Consider the following 26,023-nt stretch of genomic DNA (forward strand, 5'->3'; position numbering starts at 1 on the left):
AATAGAAAACTAAAGACTGAGGAATACCAAACCAAACAAAACCGGGGTTTATTTTTCATAAAATTAAAGCACGAAGGGTTTCCAACTGGAGGTACATAATTAAATGTATATGAAATCATAGATAAAAATTCGTTAACGATAGTATTTAATTGAACAGCAATAATTGAGATGTTAAGTATACCCTTTCAATTTGACATTTTATGGTCCAAATCCAGGTTCATCTACTCCATCATATATTAGCGAACGTAAATTTCGAATTAAATATGGAAACTCTTCAAACGCAAAGCTTGTTCGTCTTTTTCAAATACATAACAGAACATATCCAGTTAATCTCTTAAAACATTTCAGTGCAACAACGTCATGTCAAAACTTTCACTTTGAAGGTTATTCTGTTACTTAAAGGATTAAAATTTCTCATTAAAAGGGAGTTATAGGTATAAGTAGTGTTTAATTTTCGATTTTATTGAACTATTCGAACCCGTTGAAACCAGAAATTCAACATGACGGTGCACCCGTAAGTATTGCGAGTGAAACCCAATTCAAAGTTTTAAACTTATTGTAGATTAGAAAACCGAAAGAATATTTACTACAAAATTCATTCTATTAATTTTCATTTCATATATTTTGTGACAAAAACTTGTAGTGATGTAAGTAATGTATATCAATCTATTGTACAACAATTAATTAATTTGATCATAAATGAACTGAGGGACAGTTATGTTGTAAATAAGAAAGTCTTAATATGTATACTTTCAGATTATCACATTTTGTTTAACTAGGCTTTAGTGCTCATATCTTAACATTTATTATAAACCCGACATAGCAGCATATAATTTCGATAAGTGGACTTAAAGAAAGAAGTTTATATTGTTTATCACAATAAGGATTAGAGAAAAATAAGTAAACAGATTTTCTCCATAACACTTATAAATATTAGTATCTACTAAGTCCATCGTATATAATGACCCCATTTATCGCTTGTGATAAGTGATTATTATATACCACCCCATGTCATAAAAACACTAACGGTTGGTTTGACTGTGGACAAAGTAATTTGATAATGATGAGATGACGTCAGGCTCAAGACCATAGAGACATAAATTGTTTCCCTTAATTCACTGGATTGTAATTATAAGGAACTGGAATATTTACTGAATAATATCTGACGATTCTATCGGCTACTTAAAGTCACTTGGCTATAGTTGACACGTGATAATTGGAGGCATAGTTATGACGTTATAGTGGATATAAGTTAATTAAGGTAAATGTAGTTCGTACTAACTGTACTCGACTGTTAAAATTCGGTCACTAGTATATCTTAACGTATAAAAGGTATCAAAGATAGTGGGGCATAATTTGTTTGCATATATCACATATGTCATTTTGTCTGTGTACTTGATTTATAGGATCAAATGATGTTCTTTCTGTATTTATTTTTAAAATGAAAGAAATATTACCAGTTCAGTATAATATGTGGATCATAAATGTTGAAAAAAATGTAGGTTTACCTTGACAAACAATATTTTTATGACATATGCGATGGTCAAAACTAACAGTACCATTGTTATTCTATGGTATTGAAAATGCTGAACTTTATTTTGAAACAAGACTGGTTTTGGTTGAAAGGAGCAAAAGGAATAAAATATGATCTGTCAATATTATCTTCTGCTGACAAATAAATCTGGAGATAAAAAAATCTTATCGAATTTCATATCAACTGATCAAACATACATCTTAATATATACTTAATGGACAAAATTAACTATGTAGCTAGCTGTATATATACTTAATGGACAAAATTAACTATGTAGCTAACCTGTATATACTTAATGGACAAAATTAACTATGTAGCTACTGTTTGCAAAAGTATAAATTGTTCTAAATAATAGGGATGTTCTTGTACAGAAAACCCTGGCCGTTTTTGGCACACCTTTTTTGAACTTTTGGTCCTCGATGCTGTTCAATTTTGTACTTGTTTCGGCTATCAAACTTTTGTGTCTGGGCGTCGATTGTGAGTCTTGTGTGGACAAAATGCACTTCTGGCGTATTAAAATTTAAACTTGTTGCCTTTAGTAAGCTATTATTCATGTGTTTCTTTATCCATTGTGTTCTCCTATTTATTTGTAGTGTAGTCCTGTAATGTTGTGTTGTCATTTTAATGTTATATTTCACATGGCCATAAAAGAGGGAGGTGAGGCATGCCACAAAACCAGGTTCAACCCACCATTTTTTCCTTTAAAAATGTCCTGTACCAAGTCAGGAATATTGCCATTGTTATAGTATAGTTCGTTTCTGTTAATGTTGTGTTTCCGTTCTGTCGTTTGTTTTTTCTTATTTTTGACTGTGAATTCACATCACTATAAGACGTGTCACGGTACTTATCTTTCCCAAATTCATGTATTTGGTTTTGATGTTATATTTGTTGTTCTCATTGGATTTTGTCTAATGCTTATTCTGTTTCTGTGTGTGTTACATTTTAATGTTGTGTCGTTGTTATCCTCTTATATTTAATGCGTTTCCCTCAGTTTTAGTTTGTTACCCCGATTTTGGTTTTTGTCCATGAATTTATGAGTTTTGAACAGCGGTATACTACTGTTGCCTTTATTTAGCTAACCTGAGCACAAAGTTAGATTCTTAGAACTAGTGAAAAAATTTGACCATAGTGACACGGACAATAAGACATGGACATAAAGTTGAGAATCGGAATGTGTCAAAGAGACAACACCCGATCTCAAAGCAGACGGACAACATGACACGGACAGTATAAAGGTGAACCTAATGTTTTATTAGCTGATTGACCCTAGATAAATAGTTAACAAATACTTAAATTGAAATTGGCTTTTACTTTATAGAACATAATGTATTCATTAAGTTAATTAACTATCACCTTATCTTTATATGATTATCAATTGAAATAAAATATCCCTAAATATCTTACAATGGTAGTATCAGTCAAATTTTTAATTTCTTTAGATTTAATTCTTTAGTCCTGCATGACTATATAAAAAAGTGCACATAATAAGTAAACTTCTACTTTTATCAAATAGATGGGAAAGAGGATATGCATATGTGCTTTCAGGAAGATAAACAAATATTGAGTTAGGAACCGAAGAACATTGATTTAAACAGAAATAAACTGAAATGAAAATAATTTTGAGAGACTAGTCCTTTTAATCGATTATTTAACCCATTTATTACCGCATAGATAATGTACTTTCTTTAAATTCAGAAAACGTTAACTAGTGCTGACTGAGTTAATTTTAAAGAGATATGTTTGTTCAGTATTAAAGTGCATCGTCCTGTATATCATTATGATACTTTAAATATAACATTTCAAAATGGAAAGGTTCCATAGAGGTAAAACAAGATGCTTACTTTATCTTCAAATTCATTTTGACCTCTTACTTTCAAACTTTGGATACTCTTAAGATCTCTCAAATCTAATAACTAATACAAAACACAATGACGGCCAGTTTTGGTTTTGATGTTGACTTGTAGCTGGACAATGACCGTGAATGTGGAATAAGAAAAGAAAACTAGTAAAATTAACTCAATTTTCTGATTTTCATTTTTTAAGCAACATTCAAACGACAGCTCCATTTGAAATATGTATCTCGCAGGTTTTACGACATTTGGAGACAAGGGTCTGCTTAGTCTAAGAGGAGTCCCGTCGTACTGGTTGATGTTTACAAGAAAGCTAATGCCTTGAAGATATAGCTTGTTCCTGTGTACGGACGCCATCATGATTCGGATAGTTTTGCTTTTGATGTTGACTTGTTTGAATGCACCAAATGAACTTTTCGACAACCAATGTCTTTTCAGTATTTTCCAAGTCAAAAATATTCGAAAATATCATTATGTTTTGAAAGACGAAGAGCATATAAACCAAAGGAACAAAACTATAGCCAAAGCCGGTCAAGGAACCAGAGCTTGGCATGAGGGTGAATGCTCATTTATTCAAAATATTAACTTCACTAACAATACATAATGGTCTTGAAATATAGAGTAAAGGAACTGGCCTAGCACATCATCTTAATTATGTGTTATAGTGTTAATTAATTCGTCAATATAGATCATTACTTTTACTGTTTAGTTCATTTTGGTAATACCTCTTTATCGTAGCTTTGTATCTCGTCATTGTTTTATTGTTCTATGAAAATTTTGTATTTTTGTCTTTCATTTTTGCTGAAGTCTATATGGCAATTCGTTTTTTTTTTATTGTTGGTATATTTGAAAGAGATTAAGATAAGAACACAATGTTGACTACTGCACCCCTAAAATTGATTTTTTTTTTACATTTTTAACCTAGTTTATGTCTGTTTGTTTTGTTCACATATTGTTTTCAGTACAATATAATTATATGCGATTGTCATACAAATGAACGGTATAGCTAGCTAGAAAACTATTTTTTTACATAAAGAAATGAATGTATCAATTCAGATGTATTTGAGTTGTTCTCTTTTCGTTTGATGTGTTTGAGATTTTGGTTTAACCATTTGATGAGGGATTTTCCATTTTAAAATGTCCTTGGAGTTCAATATTTTTGTTATCTCACTTTTGTCATTTTCAAAATTTTGTAAAAAGCAAATTTTAATAACACAATATCCGCATATATATGCTGTACCAAAATACCGGCTTTCGGACTGGTGATATCATTGAGTACACTAGCAGAAGTATCGATGTAACAGGAAACACTAGAAAAGAAGGCTTATAATTCCAACAGCTGTTTAGATTTCAGCTTCTGTTTCCTAGTTGGTTTAAATAACTGAAAATATTTGTTTTTTTACCCTGTCATTTCAACTGTTTTGATTGTCATGTTGCACTTGTGTAGTTATGTTAAATATTTTCAATCATGTTTCTAGGCGTAGATTAGGCACGATGATCGTTCAAATACGTTACCTTCAGTACATCTTGTTTACCTAGTATAAAGAATAAAGAGAAAACTTTATAAACTTTGTGCATTTGAAGTTGTTTTCTGGATTTACATGGTGCCTTAACTTTTATTGTAGTTTGTTCGAAGTTATCGTTAATCGTTAATGTTAATCGTTAATGTTAATTGTTAATTTTAATCCTTAATGTTATTACTACCGCTGAGTCGATGCCTCTGCTGATTGACTGTTAGTCCCCGAGGGTATCACCAGCCCAGTAGCCAGTACTTCGATACTGTCATGAAAATACGTGTTTTTTGTGTTATTAAAATTTGCTGTTACAAAATGTTAGATTCTATTATAAATTAAGAAATGTATCATGCGATGCTCTGATTCCTTTCACGGATTTGGCTATTCTTTTTGGACCTTTTGGGTTATAGCTCTTCATCTTTTATATAAGCTTTGGATTTTAAATATTTTGGTCACGAGCATCACTGAAACGACATGTATTGTCGAAATGCGCATCTGGTGCAGGACAATTGGTACCGTTAATGTTATTATCCTTGGTTTATCAATGTCATCTGTTTATACAACTGATGGGATTTGATTACCTCTGGACACTTTCTCCCTGTTTATATTATGGCATCAGATTAAATGTAAAGTTGTATGCACATTTTTATTCTACTAGATGGAATCTTAAAAGAAGAGAAACCCTGATTTTATTGTAGACACAAGATAGTAATTTTGAAAAGTAATTATTATAGTATTTATCAGACTAAAAATAAAAGCTAGTAATGAAATTGTTATAATCTAATTTGGGTATACAGTAGAATAAGGGAAGATCCGACATTTCTTCTTTGATTGAAAATCTGAAGAACTTCGCCCTCATAAAGCACCAGTTTCCAAGTAAAATTATTAACGTCAACATCCTTATCAAGTAGTTGACTTAATGTAAACTACAAATAAACTGATAGTGTGTGAGTCTTTTTTTCTGTAGGGGCAACGATAAAGAGACGACAATTGTTCAGCAACAAACGAGGATTTGAAGACAGATGAAATATTATTTTTTCTTAGGTTTATCTAGTGTTTCTTCGTTTTTAATTTTGTATTTGAATGAACCACTTCGCAGCTTTAACCTATCCAGAATGAGCATACTTGTCTTAGTTTAACGTTTTGTCCATTATCTGGTACAACCCTCCATTGAATTTATAAGTATTATAAAGTAGTGTTTCCTGTTGTAAGATTAAGGTTATATGTCACCCCCCTCGTGAACTGATTTCGTACAGAAACACTGTTGACATTTCGAAGGTTATTAGTTATAATATGGATTACATAATAAAATTATTATATATAGGATTGCTAAATTTGTAATACTGCCATCAAGAGTTGAAGTTGTCAGTTTTGAGTCTTTGATTGATAATATCCAAGATGAAAGATGTAAATATAAAAATTTGAAGATGTGGTATGATTGCCAATGAGAAAAATCTGCACTCAGATACCAAATGACATAAAAGTTAACAACTATAGGTCAACGGATAAACCGACGGCCTGATAAATGTACAAAACAATAAACAAGAAAAGGCTCTCAATAGCTGGAATCGCTAGTTTTTTTGTTTGTTTTTTTAACTTTCATGAAAGTTTTTCTTTTGCTTTTAATTTTTTAATGTATAATAAATAATTGTGTATCCATCATTGTGATAGTATTACATGACAAATAGGAAAGGGTAGGTAAAAACATTAAACGAATAGAAAATATGAAACACAACAACAAGTGACAACCACTAAAATTATGGGATTGTGAGTTGTACAAGGAGAGATAGAACTTATATACTGTATACAAACCATGTCTTTAACATGGAACTATGGTGTTACAGCAAAACATACGAAAACTCATTAACTTTTCTTTAAATACACTTCCTGTATGTAACAGTGTATTTATTAATGTCATGTTAGCTAAAGGTACCAAATTTATTGGTGAATGGGTTAAGAAAATAACCAAAAACTGCAAAATTTCAATAAAATTTTCAATTTTAGGGTCAATTACCCCGAAACCGGTTGTCTGATTCGTCTGAAAATTTATGGACAAGTAGTTCTTGACATAATGAACATTTTAGTACCATGTCAGATTTGCTCAAAATACTTTTTTTTTTAGACAAGATACAGTAAGGATCATTCAGCTACAGTTTGATTAAATTGGTCAGTAGTTCAGAGGAGAAGATCTTTGAAATAGTTAACATCGGACGAACGACGACGGACGCCAATTGATGGTAAAAGCTTACATTTATCTTTAGAAAGTGAGTTAAGAAACAAGTATGGACAACCGAAAACCACTGTTTGTTTATATGTTAGTTTATAATGTTTATAATAGGGAAACGTCAGTTGGATTTTCAAACTTCATTTTTACAAAAAATATAGCTTCAAATGAGTGTAATGAATATATTCTCGTGATAAGATGTATACATGTACACAGTGGGTTTAGATCACTTAATTTATGTACATTTTATACGTCAGTAATAGAAAACCATGAAGAGTGTATGGTTTTTAATCACAACGATAACCGTGGCTATGTTCACACATTCTCATTACATCATCTTCGAGTTTTGCCAAATAAGTAATTATAAATCTGCTGAAATACAAGATGCCGATTCATTGTATCTAATATTTCTCAGTTCGTGTTTACAAGTAGGTGGTATTGAAAACTAATAGATATACTAGTGTTCACATGTGGGAGCGAGTCTTAAAACAAGTTATCACTTTCATCGGACGAATTTTAGTCGAAATTAGAACTTTTTACTATTGAAATTTTAAACGTTGATAAAAAAGAATCAATTTATTTGTATACTTTAGTAAAGTGTTTCGTATGTTTAATTCTTATTGATGCAAAATTTGTGCACAAATTGTGGTATGGAGCAAAATACAGACTGCATTTTTTGGTGTTAATTTTAAATGCCAAGTAAAAATAAAACAATTAACTTTTTTGGTTAGGGCATATACAGTACGTGTGGATCTTGAAGATACATTTAAATACTTTCAATTTTGAAAATTAATGTATAAAAGACGTTAATATCTTTCATCCCGTCCTTAGTATTTTTAATTGCCTCTTCCTTTGAAAATGAGTAAAAGCTGATCATGAAGAAACATTCGAGTTCCTCTTCTTTGTGACATTTTTTGTAGGTATGTGTTAAACAAAAATTACAAAGAGCAATAATATCAAAATATATTAAAAAAAATATTAAAGAGTCGTGTTATTTTGTACATATACATTTACCAGTGGGAAACGTCATTCTCAGCAATATTATGTTTTATTGCATTGAAGAGATAACATTCAAAACATATATGGTTGTCAATGTTGTGCTAGCATTTATTGCTTACAAAAGTCCTTTTAACAACCTTTGTTATCCCCCCCAAAACCTCGAGTTTAATCACTAAAGTCGAGCACACCCAAGACAGTCAAGATTACAAGGCTGTGGATATTACAGAATTTCCATATGTTTACCATTGAAAAATTTTTATATATATAGTATATAGTCTAATAATAAGTTGTATTTAATAGTAACAATTGATACAATTACAATGGAAATTCACATTACAAGAAAGCAAAAACTAAAAATTATGTGTGTTAGCGATGGCTATATTTTATTGAACTTTCCAAAATCCGACCTTGCAGCCATTCAGACAATAATTTCACATAACATTAAGACATAAAACTGTGACAAATGGTTTTCATATCATAAAGAAGAAAATTTTCTTTAAATACAACTTCCAGGAAGTGTTGCATTGTCAGTAAGATCCACTAGCAAGAGCTTTCATTTCCTTACTTCATATAATGGCAAAGTAGAAATCAGATTGACATTTGTTAGATGTCGTTAGACTGGTTGGTTTTTATTTTCAACTTTACCATACGTGTTTTCAACGAACAGAATTTATAGTTTTTAATGTACAACATCATTGCGCATTCTGATGGACAAACTTGGAATAGGTTGCACTTTGTAAATATCGCTGATTCACAAACCATGCCACTTTAGGGCAGATAATTTGTATTCAATAGTTTGTTTAGGTTACCCAATAGTTCTCATCATGGTCATCATGTTCATAGTCCTTAAACACAATGTGATAAGTTTACCAGTAAATATTCAGTTGGAGAGCGGTCGAAATAAATGTTCAATAAAACTCAAAGTAAAGGGAGATAACTACAAAATAGCTTATGAAAATCAGAGGAATAAGAGTAATATTAAAATTGAGAAATGCCCCTTAAACCTTTGTTTTAGACCATTACCGTAAGTCGTGAATACCATTATTTTCCATTCTAGATATATGATTTTTGAATACCCTTATTGATCGTAAAAGTGACAGAGGTTTAGGCGTAAAAGTGATTCCTATGGGAAATTGCAATATGTGTTGTTACACAACTGCACTATTTATATAATGATGGCATTTGCGCGTAACGTCACTTTTATTTGGTGTACTGAATCGCTGCAACATTTAGCTAAGAAAAATAACCGTACCTTAAATCCAGCTAATGTTCATGTTCAAAATGAATTTTGAGGACTATGATGTGTATACTTACTAATGAGAGTCAGACAGCCACCTACTTGCACTGACACAACAGAACTACTTACAAGATCAATAGGTCAATATACGATATTCAAAATAGACGTGTCTGCACATTATGTCTAGTTGTAAATCGCGTCAACTCTAGAAAGATGAGGCTGTATACTATCAAAGATCTGTTATAAACACCGAATTCGCAGAAACATTGTTCATTCTACTTTGACAGACAAATGCGCATGCGGCGAAGATAACCTAGTTTTCTTAGAGCTCAACTTTTTGCTTTTTTAAAAATCGACAAAAGGTATATAAATGTATGTACAATAAAATCGAATGCAAACACTAAACTCGATAATACAATCCTATGATATATCAATTAATTCCAGAGGACGTCTATCAGCGAGTCTATCAGTATCCATCTGAGAATTAAAACACATGCATGGTTATGTTCAAATTTTTATATTGTAGTTTAATCATGCATACTAAAATATTGATATTTGCTACGCATTGTTTTTGTCATGACATACGATCTCGTCAACAACAAATAAAACAGAATCAGGTGAATTAAATTGACTCTCATACTTTTACAACCCCTTTTTATAAAGCATAAATAATGAATGAACAAATCCTTCGAAGCGTGTCTCGGTCGATACACTCACTCTGGATATAAATATCCAAACATTCAGTCCTATTTTATGAATGAATTCGTTTCTCGCCCATGGATATGTCATGGACTTTTAATTAATTAATTGTGACTTGTGTATTAAACCATTTATGTCTGTAGATAAGTAGTTAACAATAGTTTTTATTTATATAGTAATGGATTATACGGAGGAATAAAAGATGCTAACCTAGACTGTACACAAAGCTTAAATGGTAAGTAATGACAAAACCACATATTTTACCAAAAAGTCTAAAAATAGCAAGAAACTAACAATAGTTGTTAATATAAAAGTTTTTTCATGTACACTAACGTTAACATTAACTTGCTACTTGAAATAAAACAACATAGGCATTGCTATTATAGTAGTGAACAAAAACTAACATTTATCTATACAGCATCAAATGCCCTAAGCAAATACATAATGTTTATTATATCAATCATGTGCCCACAGGGACCAATAACAAATTATCATACATGCAATCTGGTACATACAACGTATAAAATACAAACTGTAGGATACAACTTGTTATTGGTCGAAGGAATATATTGTTTCAGCCTAGGCTTTATATATGGTCTATTTGGGAGAAGTTAAAATAAATGTACAAGTAATTCATGCAGAAGTTTTTCGTACATACATATTAGAATTAATCAAACTTGAGGTTTTCTTTTATTGAGCATTGTAAAAGTTTGTGCATAGTAATGAAATGAAAAGTAAGTTTAAAAGTCAGTAAGCACTTGATTATTTATACCATGCGATCATCACGGGTAGCCTTAACGGTTAACGTCACAGTTAGTAGTCAACAAGTTACTCCGATTACAGACGATAATGTCAGTGTCCTAATATCAGCCGGCTAATATTTATCACATACTTCACTCTTCAAATGGGATTAGGTTTACTGTTCAAATAGGACAGTATCTTTACTGTTCAAATAGGACAGTATCTTTATTGTTCACACGGGACTGTATGTTAACTGTTCACACGGGACTGTATGTTTACTGTTCACACGGGACAGTATGTTTACTGTTCACACGGGACTGTAGGTTTACTGTTCAAATAGGACAGTATCTTTATTGTTCACACGGGACTGTATGTTTACTGTTCACACGGGACTGTAGGTTTACTGTTCACACGGGACTGTAGGTTTACTGTTCACAAGGGACTGTATGTTTACTGTTCACACGGGACTGTATGTTTACTGTTCACACGGGACAGTATGTTTACTGTTCTCACGGGACTGTATGTTTACTGTTCACACGGGACTGTAGGTTTACTGTTCACACGGGACAGTATGTTTACTGTTCACACGGGACTGTATGTTTACTGTTCACACGGGACTGTATGTTTACTGTTCACACGGGACAGTATGTTTACTGTTCACACGGGACTGTATGTTTACTGTTCACACGGGACTGTAGGTTTACTGTTCACACGGGACTGTATGTTTACTGTTCACACGGGACTGTAGGTTTACTGTTCAAAAGGGACTGTCTCCTTACGCTTCAGATGGGACTGTAGGCTTACTGTTAAAATGGGACTGTCTCTTTTGGAGGAGAGGTAGTTTTCTGTATTTAGTAATGATGGACTGCCTCTTTTGGAGAAGGGGTAGTTGTCAGTATCAAGTAATGATGGACTGCCTCTTTTGGAGAAGGGGTAGTTGTCAGTATCAAGTAATGATGGACTGCCTCTTTTGGAGAAGGGGTAGTTGTCAGTATCAAGTAATGATGGACTGCCTCTTTTGGAGAAGGGGTAGTTGTCAATATCAAGTAATGATGGACTGTCTCTTTTTGAGGAGGGGTAGTTGTAAGTATTCAGTAATGATGGACTGTATATTTTATAGGAGGGGTAGTTTTCTGTATTTAATAATGCTGGACTGCCTCTTTTAAAGAAGGGGTAGTTGTCAATATCAAGTAATGATGGACTGCCTCTTTCAGAGGAGGGGTAGCTGTTAGTATTCAGTTATGCTGGACTGGCTCTTTTAGAGGAGGGGTAGTTGTCAATATTAAGTAATGATGAACTGTTTCATTTGGAAAGGGGTAGTTGATAATTATACGTTAGATATAATCAATTATTTCTAGAGGATTTACTCTATTTTACTATTTTAAGTGAGAACATTCTTACATTAACTTGGAACTTCAATAAAGGCACTCTACAACTGTAAAATTGAGAATGGAAATAGGGAATGCGTCAAAGAGACAACAACCCGACCCGACCATAGAACAGACAACAGCAGAAAATCACCAACAGGTCTTCAATGCAGCGATAAATTCCCGCACCCGGAGTTGTCCTTCAGCTAGCCCCTAAACAAATATACTAGTTCAGTGATAATGAACCCTATCTTTTAAAAGTACGTCGGATGCGTTTGATTTACTGCTAACTGTATACTTACGAATTTTAATATTGAGCATGTGTAGTAACTTTGTGGACATAGAATTACGAATACGTCTTTTGGGCTCCAATTTAGTATTAGCATAGCAGTAAATGATTATTGGTCCAGATAATAAATGTTACTAGCTGGGCATACATGAAGCATTGACAAGCGGTATACATACATCATTGGACCTCCCGACTAGTATTGATATACCAGTAATTGATGATTGGTCTAGGGTCAAATGTTACCAGCTGGTCAGCTAGCTGTCTACATTCATAATGGGTCAGCTATTTGCCTACACTATAAACTGGTCAGCAAGCTGTCTACAATGTTAACTGTTCAGCCTTTTCGCATACAATTTAAACTGGTAAGATAGTTGTCTACCTTTACAACTGGTCAGCTATTTTCCTAAAATGTTGACTTTTCATCAGCTAATTGTCTGCAATGTTGACTGGTCAACTAGCTGTCTACTTCTTTTACTGGTCAGCTATTTGCCTACAATTCTAAGTACGAGTCAGCTAGCTGTTTACAATGTGAAAACTGTCCGCTCGCTGGCTACAACGTTAACTAGTCAGCTATTTACCTACCATGTTAACTGGTCAGATAGTGAGTGGTGAGCTATTTGCCTACTATATAAACTGGTCATCTAGCTATCTACAATGTTGACTGGTCAGCTATTTACCTACCATGTTAACTGGTCAGCTTTAAACCTACCATGCTGATTGGTCAGCTATAAGCTATAAACCTACCACGTTAACTGGTCAGCTAGATGTCTACATCTATAACTGGTCAGCTACTAGTATTTGCCTAAAATGTTAACTGGTTAGCTAGCGGTCTACCTTGTATACCTGGTCAGCTATTTGCCTACAATGTTGACTATTCAGCTAGCTGTCTGCAATGTTGACTGGTCAATTAGCTGTCTACTTCTATTACTGGTAAGTTTTTTGCCTTTAACGCCAACTACGAGACAGCTAGCTGTCTACAATGTTAACAGGTCAGCTGTCTGTCTAGAGTGTTAAATGGTCAGTTAGCGGTATACACCAATAACTGGTCGGATATTTGCCTACAATGTTGAGTATTCAGCTAGCTGTCTGCGTTGTTGACTGGTCATCTAGCTGTCTACTTCTCTTACTGGTAAGTTTTTTGCCTTTAATGCTGACTACGAGACAGCTAGCTGTGTACAATGTTAACAGGTTAGCTAGCAGTATTCAATATTAACTGGTCTGCTACCCGTCTACAATGTTAACTGTTCCGCTAGCGGTCTGAAAAGTTAACTGGTCAGCTAGCTGTTTACAATATTAACTGGTCAACCAGCTGACTACCTCTATAACTGGTCAGCTATTTTTTATTTTAATTCTATTCACATATCATATCGACACTTGTTAATTGCTTTAGCTTGTTTGTCAGCTATAGATGTTTTATTGTTGGGTTGCTGTTTCTCATTTTACTTTAACCAACCATTTCTCTGTTATCTTTTAATTGTACCTGCCAATATTTTGACCACTGGTTTTTGTTGAGCATTTCCGCACCTAATCATGCTATTTCATTTGTTGATTGTCGTAATTGGGCCCTTTATTAGGTGTTTAGATATACATTTTTTCGTCCTTTTTATAGACTTTGTCTGGAAGTTCATACAAATCAGTCATACATGTTAATTTAACGGTACACATGATATACACTTTAATTGATGTAATGTTACATTGTGCGATGACATTTCCAAATGTAAGAATAATAAGTATTATCTACATTTGGTATATCACGGCATGCTTTTTATCAACCATTAGTTATATCAACGAGTTTTCAAGACTTGCATCTCTTCAGCATAACCACCAATTACGCATTTAAAAATGTTGAAGCTCTACTTTTACTAAACAGTTAACAAGTTTTGTATCTCTACATGAAAACACCAGTTTATAAATTACTAAGTTAACAAGGATTGAATTCCTACAACGTGCAGACCAACAGTAAATTGCTGACATAACAATTATGATCCTATATGACGCGGAAATAAATAACTCTTTATGTTGGGCTTTGTCAGAAGGATGAATGTAACGCATCGTTTTACATTTATAAAGAAGAGACTTACAATGAAATTGTCTGTAGTGACTGATACACGATATATTTAAGTTGCAACAGAAAATACCCAAGTGAAATACGATGCCGTTGCAATTTTTTTCTCACATAAAAGTCGTTTTTTAATATCATATCTCAGTGCAAAGTGATGCAGTAGTTTTGTTATGTCATCTCAGTGCATAATGATGCAGTATTTTATCTCTTTTTTGTTATTTCAAACTACGATGACAATTTGTCATTAAAATCTTTAAAAGTATTAGTATATTCTGTTAATGACCCTTAAACCAATAAATCATGAATACAAGATCAGTTGCTTAGTTTATGGCAAAACCTAACTTTAACTTTAGCCGGTTAATGGTGACACTTTCATGTCTTGAGTGAAAACGGTTTATCAGTATACACCCTAGCTTTAACCTTAGCCAGTAAAAGATGACTCTCGTGTATAGAGCAACAACGGTTTCTCAGTATACACTCTAGCTTTAATCTTAGCCAGTAAAAGATGACTCTCGTGTATAGAGCAACAACGGTTTCTCAGTATACACTCTAGCTTTAACCTTAGCCAGTAAAATATGACTTTCATTGACATAGCAACAACGGTTTATCAGAATACACCCTAGCTTTAACCTAAGCCAGTAAAAGATGACTTTCATTTAAAAAGCAAAAACGGTTTATCAGTATACACCCTAGATTTAACCTTAGCCGGTAAAAGATGACCTTTTTGTATAGAGAAACAACGGTTTATCAGTATACACTCTAGCTTTGACCTTAGCCGGTAAAATATGACCTTTCATGTATAGAGCAACAACGGTGTATCAGAATACACCTAGCTTTAACCTAAGCCAGTAAAAGATGACTCTCGTGTATAGAGCAACAACGGTTTATCAGTATACACCCTAGCTTTAACCTTAGCCAGTAAAAGATGACTCTCGTGTATAGTGCAACAACAGTTTCTCAGTATACACTCTAGCTTTAACCTTAGCCAGTAAAATATGACTTTTCATGTATAGAGCGACAACGGTGTATCAGAATACACCTAGCTTTATCCTTAGCCAGTAAATGATGACACTTTCATGTAAAGAGCAACAACAGTTTCTCAGTATACACTCTAGCTTTAACCTTAGCCAGTAAATGATGACACTTTCATGTATAGAGCAACAACGGTTTATCAGTATATACCCTAGCTGTTACTTTAGCGGGTAAAAGATGACTTTCATGTATAGAGAAACAACGGTATATCAGTATATACCCTACATGTAGTTATAACTTAAGCCGGTTAATAATGACACTTTCATGTATAAAGCGACAACGGTTTATCAGTATACACCGGGTGACCCTCGCTATTTAGTCGGTTAAAATGAAGTCAAGAAAGGTGATTCGGACATATAAACTTTATAGAAAGTTATATTCATTTACGTTATGACTGTCATTAGATCTGGTAAGTATATAAGCTGGTGCTTGATATCACGAACTCTAAGGCGTTAGATACATGTAGCTATGCAAATATATAATTCCTTCTTAACCAATAGAAATAGTCCCACAAAGGCGATATAGACAAACTGTTAATTATAAATGACTTCAGATGTCTATTACGAGTTGGCAGTTCATATTAAGACAATTTATAATTAGGTAGGTACATTTGCTATGGATTGTCAAAAATATGTTTTGTTGGTATCCTTTGAATGCGGTTTATTTTCTAGGTATATATATTTATGTTAGTAATTACGCGTAATTCTTATTTCACCTATTAACTGTTACATATATATGTTTTAATAATGTTATACTCTTTTATTTCAATTTAAATAAGTGGAATACGGAATAGTTCAAGCATATTTGCATTGCTAAACGATGCGTTCTCTGTTATTCTAAAGCATGATAGGGATAGATATTGCAGACTAAAGGATAGCCCTCATTTTATTTATTAAACAAGAGAAAAAACAATCCGATATATTTTGACGTTTGGTTCAACACAGATATATAATTAAGAGTAGCTATAGAAACATTTGAAATAGATTTAAATAATACATTTTTGAGCATGCCACTGACTGAATAAATATTGAATGTGAAAGTCCTAAAAACTATGAAAATGATAAATATCAAAAGAGCCTCCAGTCTTTGAAATGTTCATTGTGAGAACATTATCTTTATTTAACAAAAAATTAATGATAATATTTCTTATATTTGTTTTAGCTACTATTTAAAATGGAAATTGACCTCACAAAAATGAAAAGAAAGAAACAAACCCGTTATATTCATGGGTATGCCGATTATCCATTGTAAAACACGTACACAGGGGTAAATGTTTCTTACGTAAATATTTGTTTACCGTGATACTATAAAAAAAGTAGATGTGATATGGATGCCTAATGAGACAAAAAAAAAAAAACCAACAGAATTTTATAACTACTTTTTATTATTTTTAATACCAATTTTCATTTGAGGACTCATTCCTTGTAACTTCCGAAAATAAGATATTCTTTTCTATTTTTTTTTAATTTTAACATTTTTTTAAAATTTGTAATAATAACATCTTTGTAAAAAAGTTTTAAAAGTAATTCTGAAATTCGTTTTGATGTCTGATAAAATAGATGTTAGATGCAGAGAGAGTTTTCAGCATATCTTGGTATCCGTTCTTTCAACGTTAGTTATAAAAACATACCACAATTTTGGTTTCTAATATCTAGTTCGTCATCTGCAGTTTAAATTTCAAAACTAAACATCGAACATCGTACTGATTATCCTAGATTTGTTGGTTACTAAGTGATGTTGATGCACCTTTTGGTGTTCCTTATACAATTGTATTGGCTCATAATGTTATCAATCAGTTTGTATAAATGTTATTTACACATTCAGAATGCATTATTTTGTGCCTCCTCCGCTGTGTCAGCATATTTATCAGGAGTGTCATAAAGTATGTCTTCCAACATTGTATTGTTGTTTGCAACGTTTTAATTTTACCATACATGACATAGTTTAATATCACATTCAACTTTAAATCCTTTGTTACCTAAACCATAATACTTTATTTTTCAATGAATAACAGTGGTGTAACAGTAAATCATATTTGTAAATATCATTAACTGCAACAAGGTATCTGATGACTGTCATATTTAACTTGCTAATAATGTATATTGTGCATATTGACAATATAATATAGAGATATATTATAAGAAATGAGGGCTAATAGTAATAGCGACTACTGGAGTTTGTTAATTGTTGCTTATTGTGCTGTATCTGTTTCATTGACATTGTTTTTCCTTAATAGACTGGTATTTTGAGAATTTAAGATTAATTTTCTAAGTTATTGTTAAAGCAAGACTTGTATAATTCGTTGTGTTTCTTGCATTGACAATCTGAGTAGGTTCTGGGCATTACACATGGTCTTGTTTCCTGTACTGTTTATGAAATTGCTAAATGAAATCTACTATGAAATACTGCTGTAAATATATATATATATAAGGGTTTATTACTGGCATGAATCCTCTAACATGCCGGTTGATTATGTTAAACTTGCTTTCTTTAAATGCAAGCAATCTTTGATATGGTGTATTATTTCTTATTGTTTGGTGAATCCTTTTTTAATGCTATTTTTCATGTATTTAGTAGAGAGTTGGATGTTTTTCATGCAAAGTGTTTATGTACCTTTTGTTTTACCCCTTATCGAACATAGCAAATTTTGAGGCCCTGATATATAAAATAAAAATTTTGCCTGTGTAATGTGCCTGTGTTTATGTTTTATCTTAATTTCTATTTTTGTACTATGAAGAATGAGATGGCTTATAATTTGATACTTCGGTACTGGCATGAAATTACGGATTTTTTGTGTTATTAAAATTTGTTGTTACAAAATGCTGGAAATTATTATAAATTAAGGAATGTATCTCCCTCATGCAAAGCTCTGATTCCTTTCACAGATTTGGCTATGCTTTTTGGACTTTTTGGATTATAATTCTTCATCTTTTGTATAAGCTTTGGATTACAAATATTTTGGCCACGAGCATCACTGAAGAGACATGTATTGTCGAAATGTGAATCTGGTGCAGGAAAATTGGTACCGTTAATGTTATTGATAAGCATCTTTTAAAGTCATACGATTCAGTTTCGATCCCAAGATGATCTGTTTACGAAAATTTGCATAAAAGCTATATTTCACCTAAATTCAATTCAAATATGTAATAAGATTTATACCTTCATGTGCTACTTTAAGATATAAAAGGGGTCGACACTTAAGACATTTATACAAAATTTCGTGTTTTTTTTTGTAACATTTCTAACGTATATTTTAGATAGACACACCTAACTTTTTTTAATTTTTAAAACAGATAAACATATGTACAACCATTCTTTGGAAATAATTATTTTTTTAAGAAAGTGTCAGGATTTTAGGGAGAGAAAAAAACCGGTATTTCTTGCTGTATATTTATCAAATTTAAAAAAAAATCATCGTTAATTTTTTCATTTGAATTGGTACACATAGTTTTTATATGTAATCAAACTTAATGCCATTTAAAAAGTAGATGTGTCCATGTACTCGTTTCCAAGTTAAATTTTAGTTTAAATGATAAAAACTGGCAAACAATTCATATGTATTTTATATTTTGTAATGAAGAAGACTATCGCTTTTTATTTATGTTTACTTTAATTGAAAACTGAAACAAAGTAATACGTGTAGTGTCTCTTACAATTATAATACATATGAATATTGTAATCATGTGCTTTTTAATTTCAGGGTACCATGTGTAAATTGTGTGCATGGTGTAAAAAGGCCTTCAACAATCTACCTGACTATATTTTGATTATAACGTTTTTGATATATCTAAGTTCGGGAGTAAGTTCCCAGTTCAGTGTAGATCTACAAAGTAGGATACAGAGCGCCAGAAATAACAGTTGTGTAAATTGTAAACGAATTCTTGATATAAGTATAGCTGAGAAAAGACGTCTAGACATTCTGTTGAAGCGGATTAAAGACAGATTAGGAATAGAACCAAATAGAAAAGTAGCACAAGAAACAAATGCAAAACCAAGAGATTCACAATATGTTCAACCGAAATACACGTATCCAGAAACTTCAGAAATTGTTAGTTTTCCAGAAAAACAAGGTTAGTAAATAATAGAATATTTTAGTGTGGAAAAAAAAGAATTACGAAATGCTTAAATAATCCCCAAAACCCACTCAGTATTTCACTTTATAAACTCATTTTCTATTTTTTTTAAATCGCTTTTTCCTGAGTTTCAAAATTCGAAACAACGTTATGAATTTGCTTTAGTCGAATGTCGCTGTGCTCAGCCGGATCTTTTTGTCTTAGAGCGTATGAACCAAGTAAAACATATTAACGTGACGAATCAAATCAAAATATATAAAAGAGAAAATGGCAGAAATTCCAGTTGTCAGTTACGTTTGAACTCATCCAATTATTCTGATTAAATTCATTAAACGTTTATATTAAACCCATTGCACAAAAGCAAAAAATATACTTTTTAAATTTTGGTATGGTATATATAGAATTGATATATATAATTGTACTCTTATATACTAATACATAGTAATGAAAAAACTCATTGAACGACGTTAGAAATAAATTAAAATGATAACATCTAATTTATATCTGAAAGACAATATCAAACTTTTACTTCTAGCTAGTTTCTGTTTTTGTTGAGATTTCCTGGAGATATACAATTTTGCTTTAACCTTTTACTGTTATCTTTAATTTGGTTAAAGCTTCTAGAAAACGACAAAACGTGTTACATACAACATGAAAGGACACATGCAACAATGACATGTTAACCGAAACATTACTCAATTCGGGGTCTTTTATAACTGACTATTCGGAATGGGTTTTGCTCCTTGTCGATAGACCATACAATGACCTATAGTTGTTAACCTCTGTGCCATTGTCTCTGGACGAGAGTTGCGTCTCTGGCAATCATATCACATTTTATTTTCTGTATTTAATGTGAATTTAAGTGAAGTAAATTTGTGTTGCCTTTTTTTATTTACTGTTACATCTTGTGAATAATCTTTTAATCGTGTATCATGTATGTTATGTTACTCCTCCTGTTTATATTAGATGCCCCATTCTCTTCTATAAGGACTGATAGGCAAAGAGAACTTATATTTTCATATCATTTACAAAAAGTAAACTTACTATAGCAACGTCTTTAATAATTGAAAAAAATAGGTTAACTGAGGTCAAAATATATTAATAGAGGTCAAAATTTATTAACTGAGATCACAACATGTTAACCGAATTTCATAAGAGATTTTTAAATAAATATTTTGCAACTATATTAAAACAGTTAAAATTTATTGATAATATCGAGGTTGGAAAATGTATTTCTTTTGATGAAATTTGGAAAGGCGATACTAATTCAAAACATAACATCATAAGGAATCTAATGTGATTGGTTTAAATAAGTGCTGTGGTTTCAAAGGAAATTATTTTGATATAAGTACCTGACTTACTCCTAAAAAACAATAGCCGACAAATAAATAAAATTGAGAATGGAAATTAGAAATGTGCGAAAGAGACAACAATCCGAACAAAGAGCAGAAAACAGCGGAAGGCCACCAGCGGGTCTTCAATACAGCTAGAAAATCCCAAACCCGTCCGTTTTAGACCAGATGCATATTATAAACAAAGATGTATGAATGAAAAAGTAGTCAACTAATGTGGATAACAAGTGCTTAAGAATATGATTATAGAGAAGAATTATTAAGTTAAAGTTTAATTGTCAAATATCGCATGAATTTACAACTTGAAAACGTATTAATTCACAGCCACACAAAACGTTTATTACCTTGCACAAAATTGTTACAGCGCCATGCTTATTCACGCACATGATTTACAGTATAATTTTGAATTATAAAAACAGTTATTGGGCTATATACGTTAGTAAAAATGTTTTATATATAACATGTTAATGGATATTCTCTACTTTATAGATAATACAACTGGAAAAAATATTCTATTATTTACCATAGACGTGAGGAATAACCCTGGTCCTCTAGAAGCTATAAAAGCACACCTCTGGATATTAGTTAAACAACGAAAACAAGGTCGAACCAGAGGCAAGAAAATATGGCTACGTGTGTCTCAAATTAACGATACAAACAATACAAATCAATATCTTACTAGTATACGGACTCGTGTGAAAAAAACACGGTGGCAAAAAATTGCACTTCCGGTTACTCTTATACAATCAATGATAGACAACCATGAACACGCACTTAAATTAAAAGTATCTTGTAAGAAATGTGGCAAAATGGTCAGGCTCGTCCTACAACGGAAACGACATAGAAAACGACGACATAAAGAGAAGAACAAAACCCACAAAAAACGAACAACTAGAAAGAGAAGGAACAGAAGACTGAAAAACAATGACAGTGTCCAACCATTCCTTGTAATAAGTACTCGATATAAATATAAACTTAAATTAATGTAGTTCATGTCATTTAAGTATTGTGTCTCTATGTACGTCGGAAAGAAAGTAAATCCTTTCAACTAAGAGTCTCCGATCAGCTGTAATGCTCATCCTGTCACGTGATTGTACAACAGTTTTGTGTAACTGACTTCATATAATCATCAAATATTCCGGAACAATTCACAAAGTTCTCGAAGAATTGTCTATCCAGTCTATGACGTCATCCAACAGCAGAATTATAATATACATTGGTGTGGTATTTTATGTCGGAACCATATTGAATGCTTACCAATTATAATGTTATACCAAAAAATCGAGGATATAGAATTAGTCAATCGTTAATATACCAGTGCGAGGAATATCTTTTCAATATTTTCTGCACACAAGAAGTTTGTTTTAAAACAAAAGGATACCTGTGTATTTCAAAACGCTTTTACTACAAATGATAACAATTAATTCAAAATTGAACCGAGTTCATTTTTAAATAAATTTGCTTTCCTGGAATTATAAAGCAATGCCTATACTTACGTTTGTTTACAATTTGTTGTAGTCAAGATAAAACTGAAGACAGCTAAGGAAGGTTTTGATTTTTTTGGCTAAAAGAAAAGAACTATTAGATATGTGTCGTTGTGACTTGAAAACTTTGTCATAGATTTATAAGAAATCATAGGTAAAGGTTTTGCTGGAAAGTTCAATCCTTACTGGAAATGAAAGAATTCTTCGATCGATTAAACTGATTATATCTTCTTGAAATCTGTTACGACTATCATTTCAAAATATTTACATGCAACATATCATTACAATTTAATATAGGTTGTAAACATCTTATTTATAACCTGTAATTTGAACGATAACAAATATCAGTTCAATGCCAGATCATTTGTTACAATAGAAAAGATTTTAAGCAATGGGTTACTAGCATTAAAAGTTTTGGTATCCATATCAACCCACATACTAAGGGCGATTGTATCCACATCAACTTAGCCCCATACATTGAATGTTTATTATTGTAATTATATAAAACCCATTACTTCTACTATACATGCAACGCCATTTTAATATAATAATTATGTTGACAATCTTGATATTACATAACACAGAGGCAGAAGAACAACAATGACCAATTCATGATCAGATGAAAAAATTAAACAAACAGCATCATACCGAAGACGAAAAATAGTTCACAAATCATTTCACAACGAACTCAAGACTGAGCAACTATAACATCACCAAAAAGCCGGGGTGATCGTAGCTGTTCCGGAAGTGCGAGTAGAGCTGTCTTCACATGTGGAACACAACGTATCGCTCATGACAATTACAAGTTAGGTAAGAAGACCGGTAAGTGATGGCACAGTTCGAGAGAGAAAAATAAAGGAATAATCGTAGCTACGGGAAATCGTGTAATCTTTTCCAAAGATTCTTCAATCAAAGTATTGTGGCGTCCGTAAACATGACTTGAACTTTACCACTAGGAACTCTAGTTACAATAGCTTCCTCGAACCATCTTTAACGGACATTTTAATAAGAAACACAAGCTTTGGACTATCGTTTCAACTGCGAGACATTTACTCCATATGCAGGTGCTACTGGAATGTTGTTGCATAAAAATGATAATTCACGATAGGAAAGAAAGCTTTGATGATGTCTTTTGTTCTCAACCGACTGAAATGGTTATTTTTTTTATGAATGTTGAGATATGAGGCAGACTCCGCTGTATCTGTGGTATTCTTAATTTCTAGTAAGAGTCGTTTAACACGGTAACCGGGCTTTGAATTATATAAAGTGAATGGACAACGTCGATTTGGGTTAGGAGAATAAACACTGATATATTTCCTCGTTTTATTGATTTTCAGTTTTTAAAATATCTGATATTATATTGATTGTTGTGATTACAATTTTATTCATTGGCAGTCAATTGTAACTCTGTACATGAGTTTCGGGAATATGTGTTCAAATGAAAAAGAAACTTCATGTTATGGTATAATACGGGTTCCCATTGTGTTTTTATTGTTTGATGAAGTTATTTGTAATTTGTTTCATCATATCGTCATACAAATATCATGTTCATATTGTTATTTGCTGTATACTGCACTTCATATTTTATGTTTTATGACGCTTTATGATAATATATTTCCTCATTAAAAGGATTGTAACAGACCGTTAATTTTGATTCGATCTTTGAAAAGAGATAATACATACTTGTTAACTACCTATTTTGATTTCATTCGATAAGCTTCTCCGCATTAGTGCATTGGCATATCAACTATCATTATAAAAATAACACGGCAAACAGTTTCATCGCCATTGAAACACTTTATTCAGTTTTGCCAGTTTTGATCAAAATAAGTACCATTTAAGTTTTTGATTGTGTATTCATGTGCTACCTTACATTTTGTACCTGTTGTACCTTAACAGAACGATGCTATGTTCATTTCTCAATTTTACACAGTATGTTTATAAGAATAGAACATTTTTGGGGTTATAACTGTATGACTTTGTTGTTGTCTTCTGAGAAGGTAGCGTTCTTTAAAAGAAAGATTAGAGTTGCTGGTAGGGGTTCTTTGATATGCAGAATCTATCTGTTTTATTAGATTTTGGATTGTGGGTCCCGTTTTCAATTGTCCTAATCGGGGCCCAAAATTAAACTTTTGGGCCCCATTATCAAATTGGTCTACCTTGAGGTCCAAAAGATCCAAAGTTGTTCGATTTTTTTCTCAAACATTGTTTTGGTTTGACATGCTTATTCTATTCATGTTTTTAGATTTTGAATATTGGATCTTAATACGTAAATGTCCAAATTCAAATGTTTAAGTTAAACCAGATATCTATGTCAGAACCATTGTTGGATCAACATTTAATCACACTTCAAATTGAGTGCTGTATCAAGCTTGAATGTTGTGTCCATACTTGTCTCATCTGTTCAGAGTTTGACCTTTGCAGTCGTATCAAGCAACGTTCGGCAGCATTTATTACATTTTTTGTTATTAATGAATGTTTTGTCTTCATTGTTCAATAAATTACACAGAAAGTCCTCCTGATTATTTGTATCCATTCAATGCTCAGAATTACATTATGACATAGATGTTCATTAGACCATATTAATTGACCATCAAGCCATATTAATTAACTATCAGACGATTAACCATCCAACTTTAACTTCTTATAACCCTGTTTTTGGACATAAGCTAAACTGAGAATAGAAATGAATACTTTGTCGTGAAGATACCATATCATCTTAATGACACAAAAGTTAACACTGTAATACTGCGACATTTTTTCTTCAATCGTAACAGAGTATTTTGCTTCTGATTTTAAAATATAAGTAAACATTTAACTTCAGTTTTTATTTTGAAAGAACTGTAAAAATAGACTAAGGTCAGGTGTACTGGAAATCGGTCATTACAATTTTCGATGGGTTATTAGACGTAAACATTTGAACACGACACAGCAAGCTGATATCAATGGCTGGTATTACATATTGGTGACTTCTTTTGTCTCAAACTCACATAAGCTACCAGGCTAATATAATATATATAAATATACAACTTATAATATAATTTTAAGTTTATTTATTTATTTAAAAAAAAACATCAAGGAAACGCGCAAGATTATACTAATTTTTTAATGCATATTAAATTATTGGATAAGGAAATCGTTATTTAATATATGTAATTATTGGTTAACCGACCCTAATTTAGACCAAGGGTAAACGCTTCAAGATAGATGCTTTGTTAGTTTAAGAAATAGAACATAAGAAGTGTTTGTGATATTTAACACGAACAAATCATAAATATTATCAGAAATTATCAATCAAGCTAAAACAGTTATTAAATGCAATATCAGGTTTTACATAAGATGATTGTTATTTTCAGTTAGAAGCAGATTAAATTGTGCTCCAACATTCCAATTACATAATCACTAAATGTATCTATTTTGTTTCATGATGATTTACTATATGAAATGATTATAATTTATACATATATAATGTTATTCAATTTTTCTACTTTTCCTTGTTTGTCATTGTGGAATAAACAATCGTATGAAACTACAAGTGTTTGTTTATGCCCCGCCTTTTATGTTTT

The 26,023-nt window shown here is 32.0% G+C and overlaps 1 protein-coding gene across 4 annotated transcripts; it reads left to right on the plus strand.

The window, feature by feature from the left end:
- The first annotated feature begins 956 nt into the window (after positions 1 to 956).
- Positions 957 to 25,881, plus strand: LOC134706459 (uncharacterized). 4 transcript variants are annotated; one of them, XM_063565416.1, is made up of 5 exons: positions 957 to 1,261; positions 7,021 to 7,162; positions 10,234 to 10,292; positions 19,249 to 19,618; positions 21,463 to 25,881. In XM_063565416.1, the coding sequence occupies exons 3-5, from the start codon at positions 10,290 to 10,292 to the stop codon at positions 21,960 to 21,962; spliced, it is 873 nt and encodes a 290-aa protein (XP_063421486.1). In that variant the 5' UTR covers positions 957 to 1,261; positions 7,021 to 7,162; positions 10,234 to 10,289; the 3' UTR covers positions 21,963 to 25,881. The 4 variants fall into 4 exon arrangements, with proteins under 4 accessions (XP_063421486.1, XP_063421485.1, XP_063421488.1 ...); XM_063565415.1 differs by having other exon boundaries at positions 7,021 to 7,135; XM_063565418.1 differs by having other exon boundaries at positions 7,021 to 7,064.
- The last annotated feature ends 142 nt before the right edge of the window (positions 25,882 to 26,023 follow it).

The sequence above is a fragment of the Mytilus trossulus genome, chromosome 2 (genome assembly GCF_036588685.1).
Source record: "Mytilus trossulus isolate FHL-02 chromosome 2, PNRI_Mtr1.1.1.hap1, whole genome shotgun sequence".
Taxonomy (NCBI): Eukaryota; Metazoa; Mollusca; class Bivalvia; order Mytilida; family Mytilidae; genus Mytilus; species Mytilus trossulus.

Excerpts from the sequence above, each read along its gene's own strand:
- LOC134706459 (XM_063565416.1), top strand. Across the intron at positions 19,619-21,462 it reads TAGTTTTCCAGAAAAACAAG|ATAATACAACTGGAAAAAAT; the intron begins GTTAGTAAATAA and ends TCTACTTTATAG.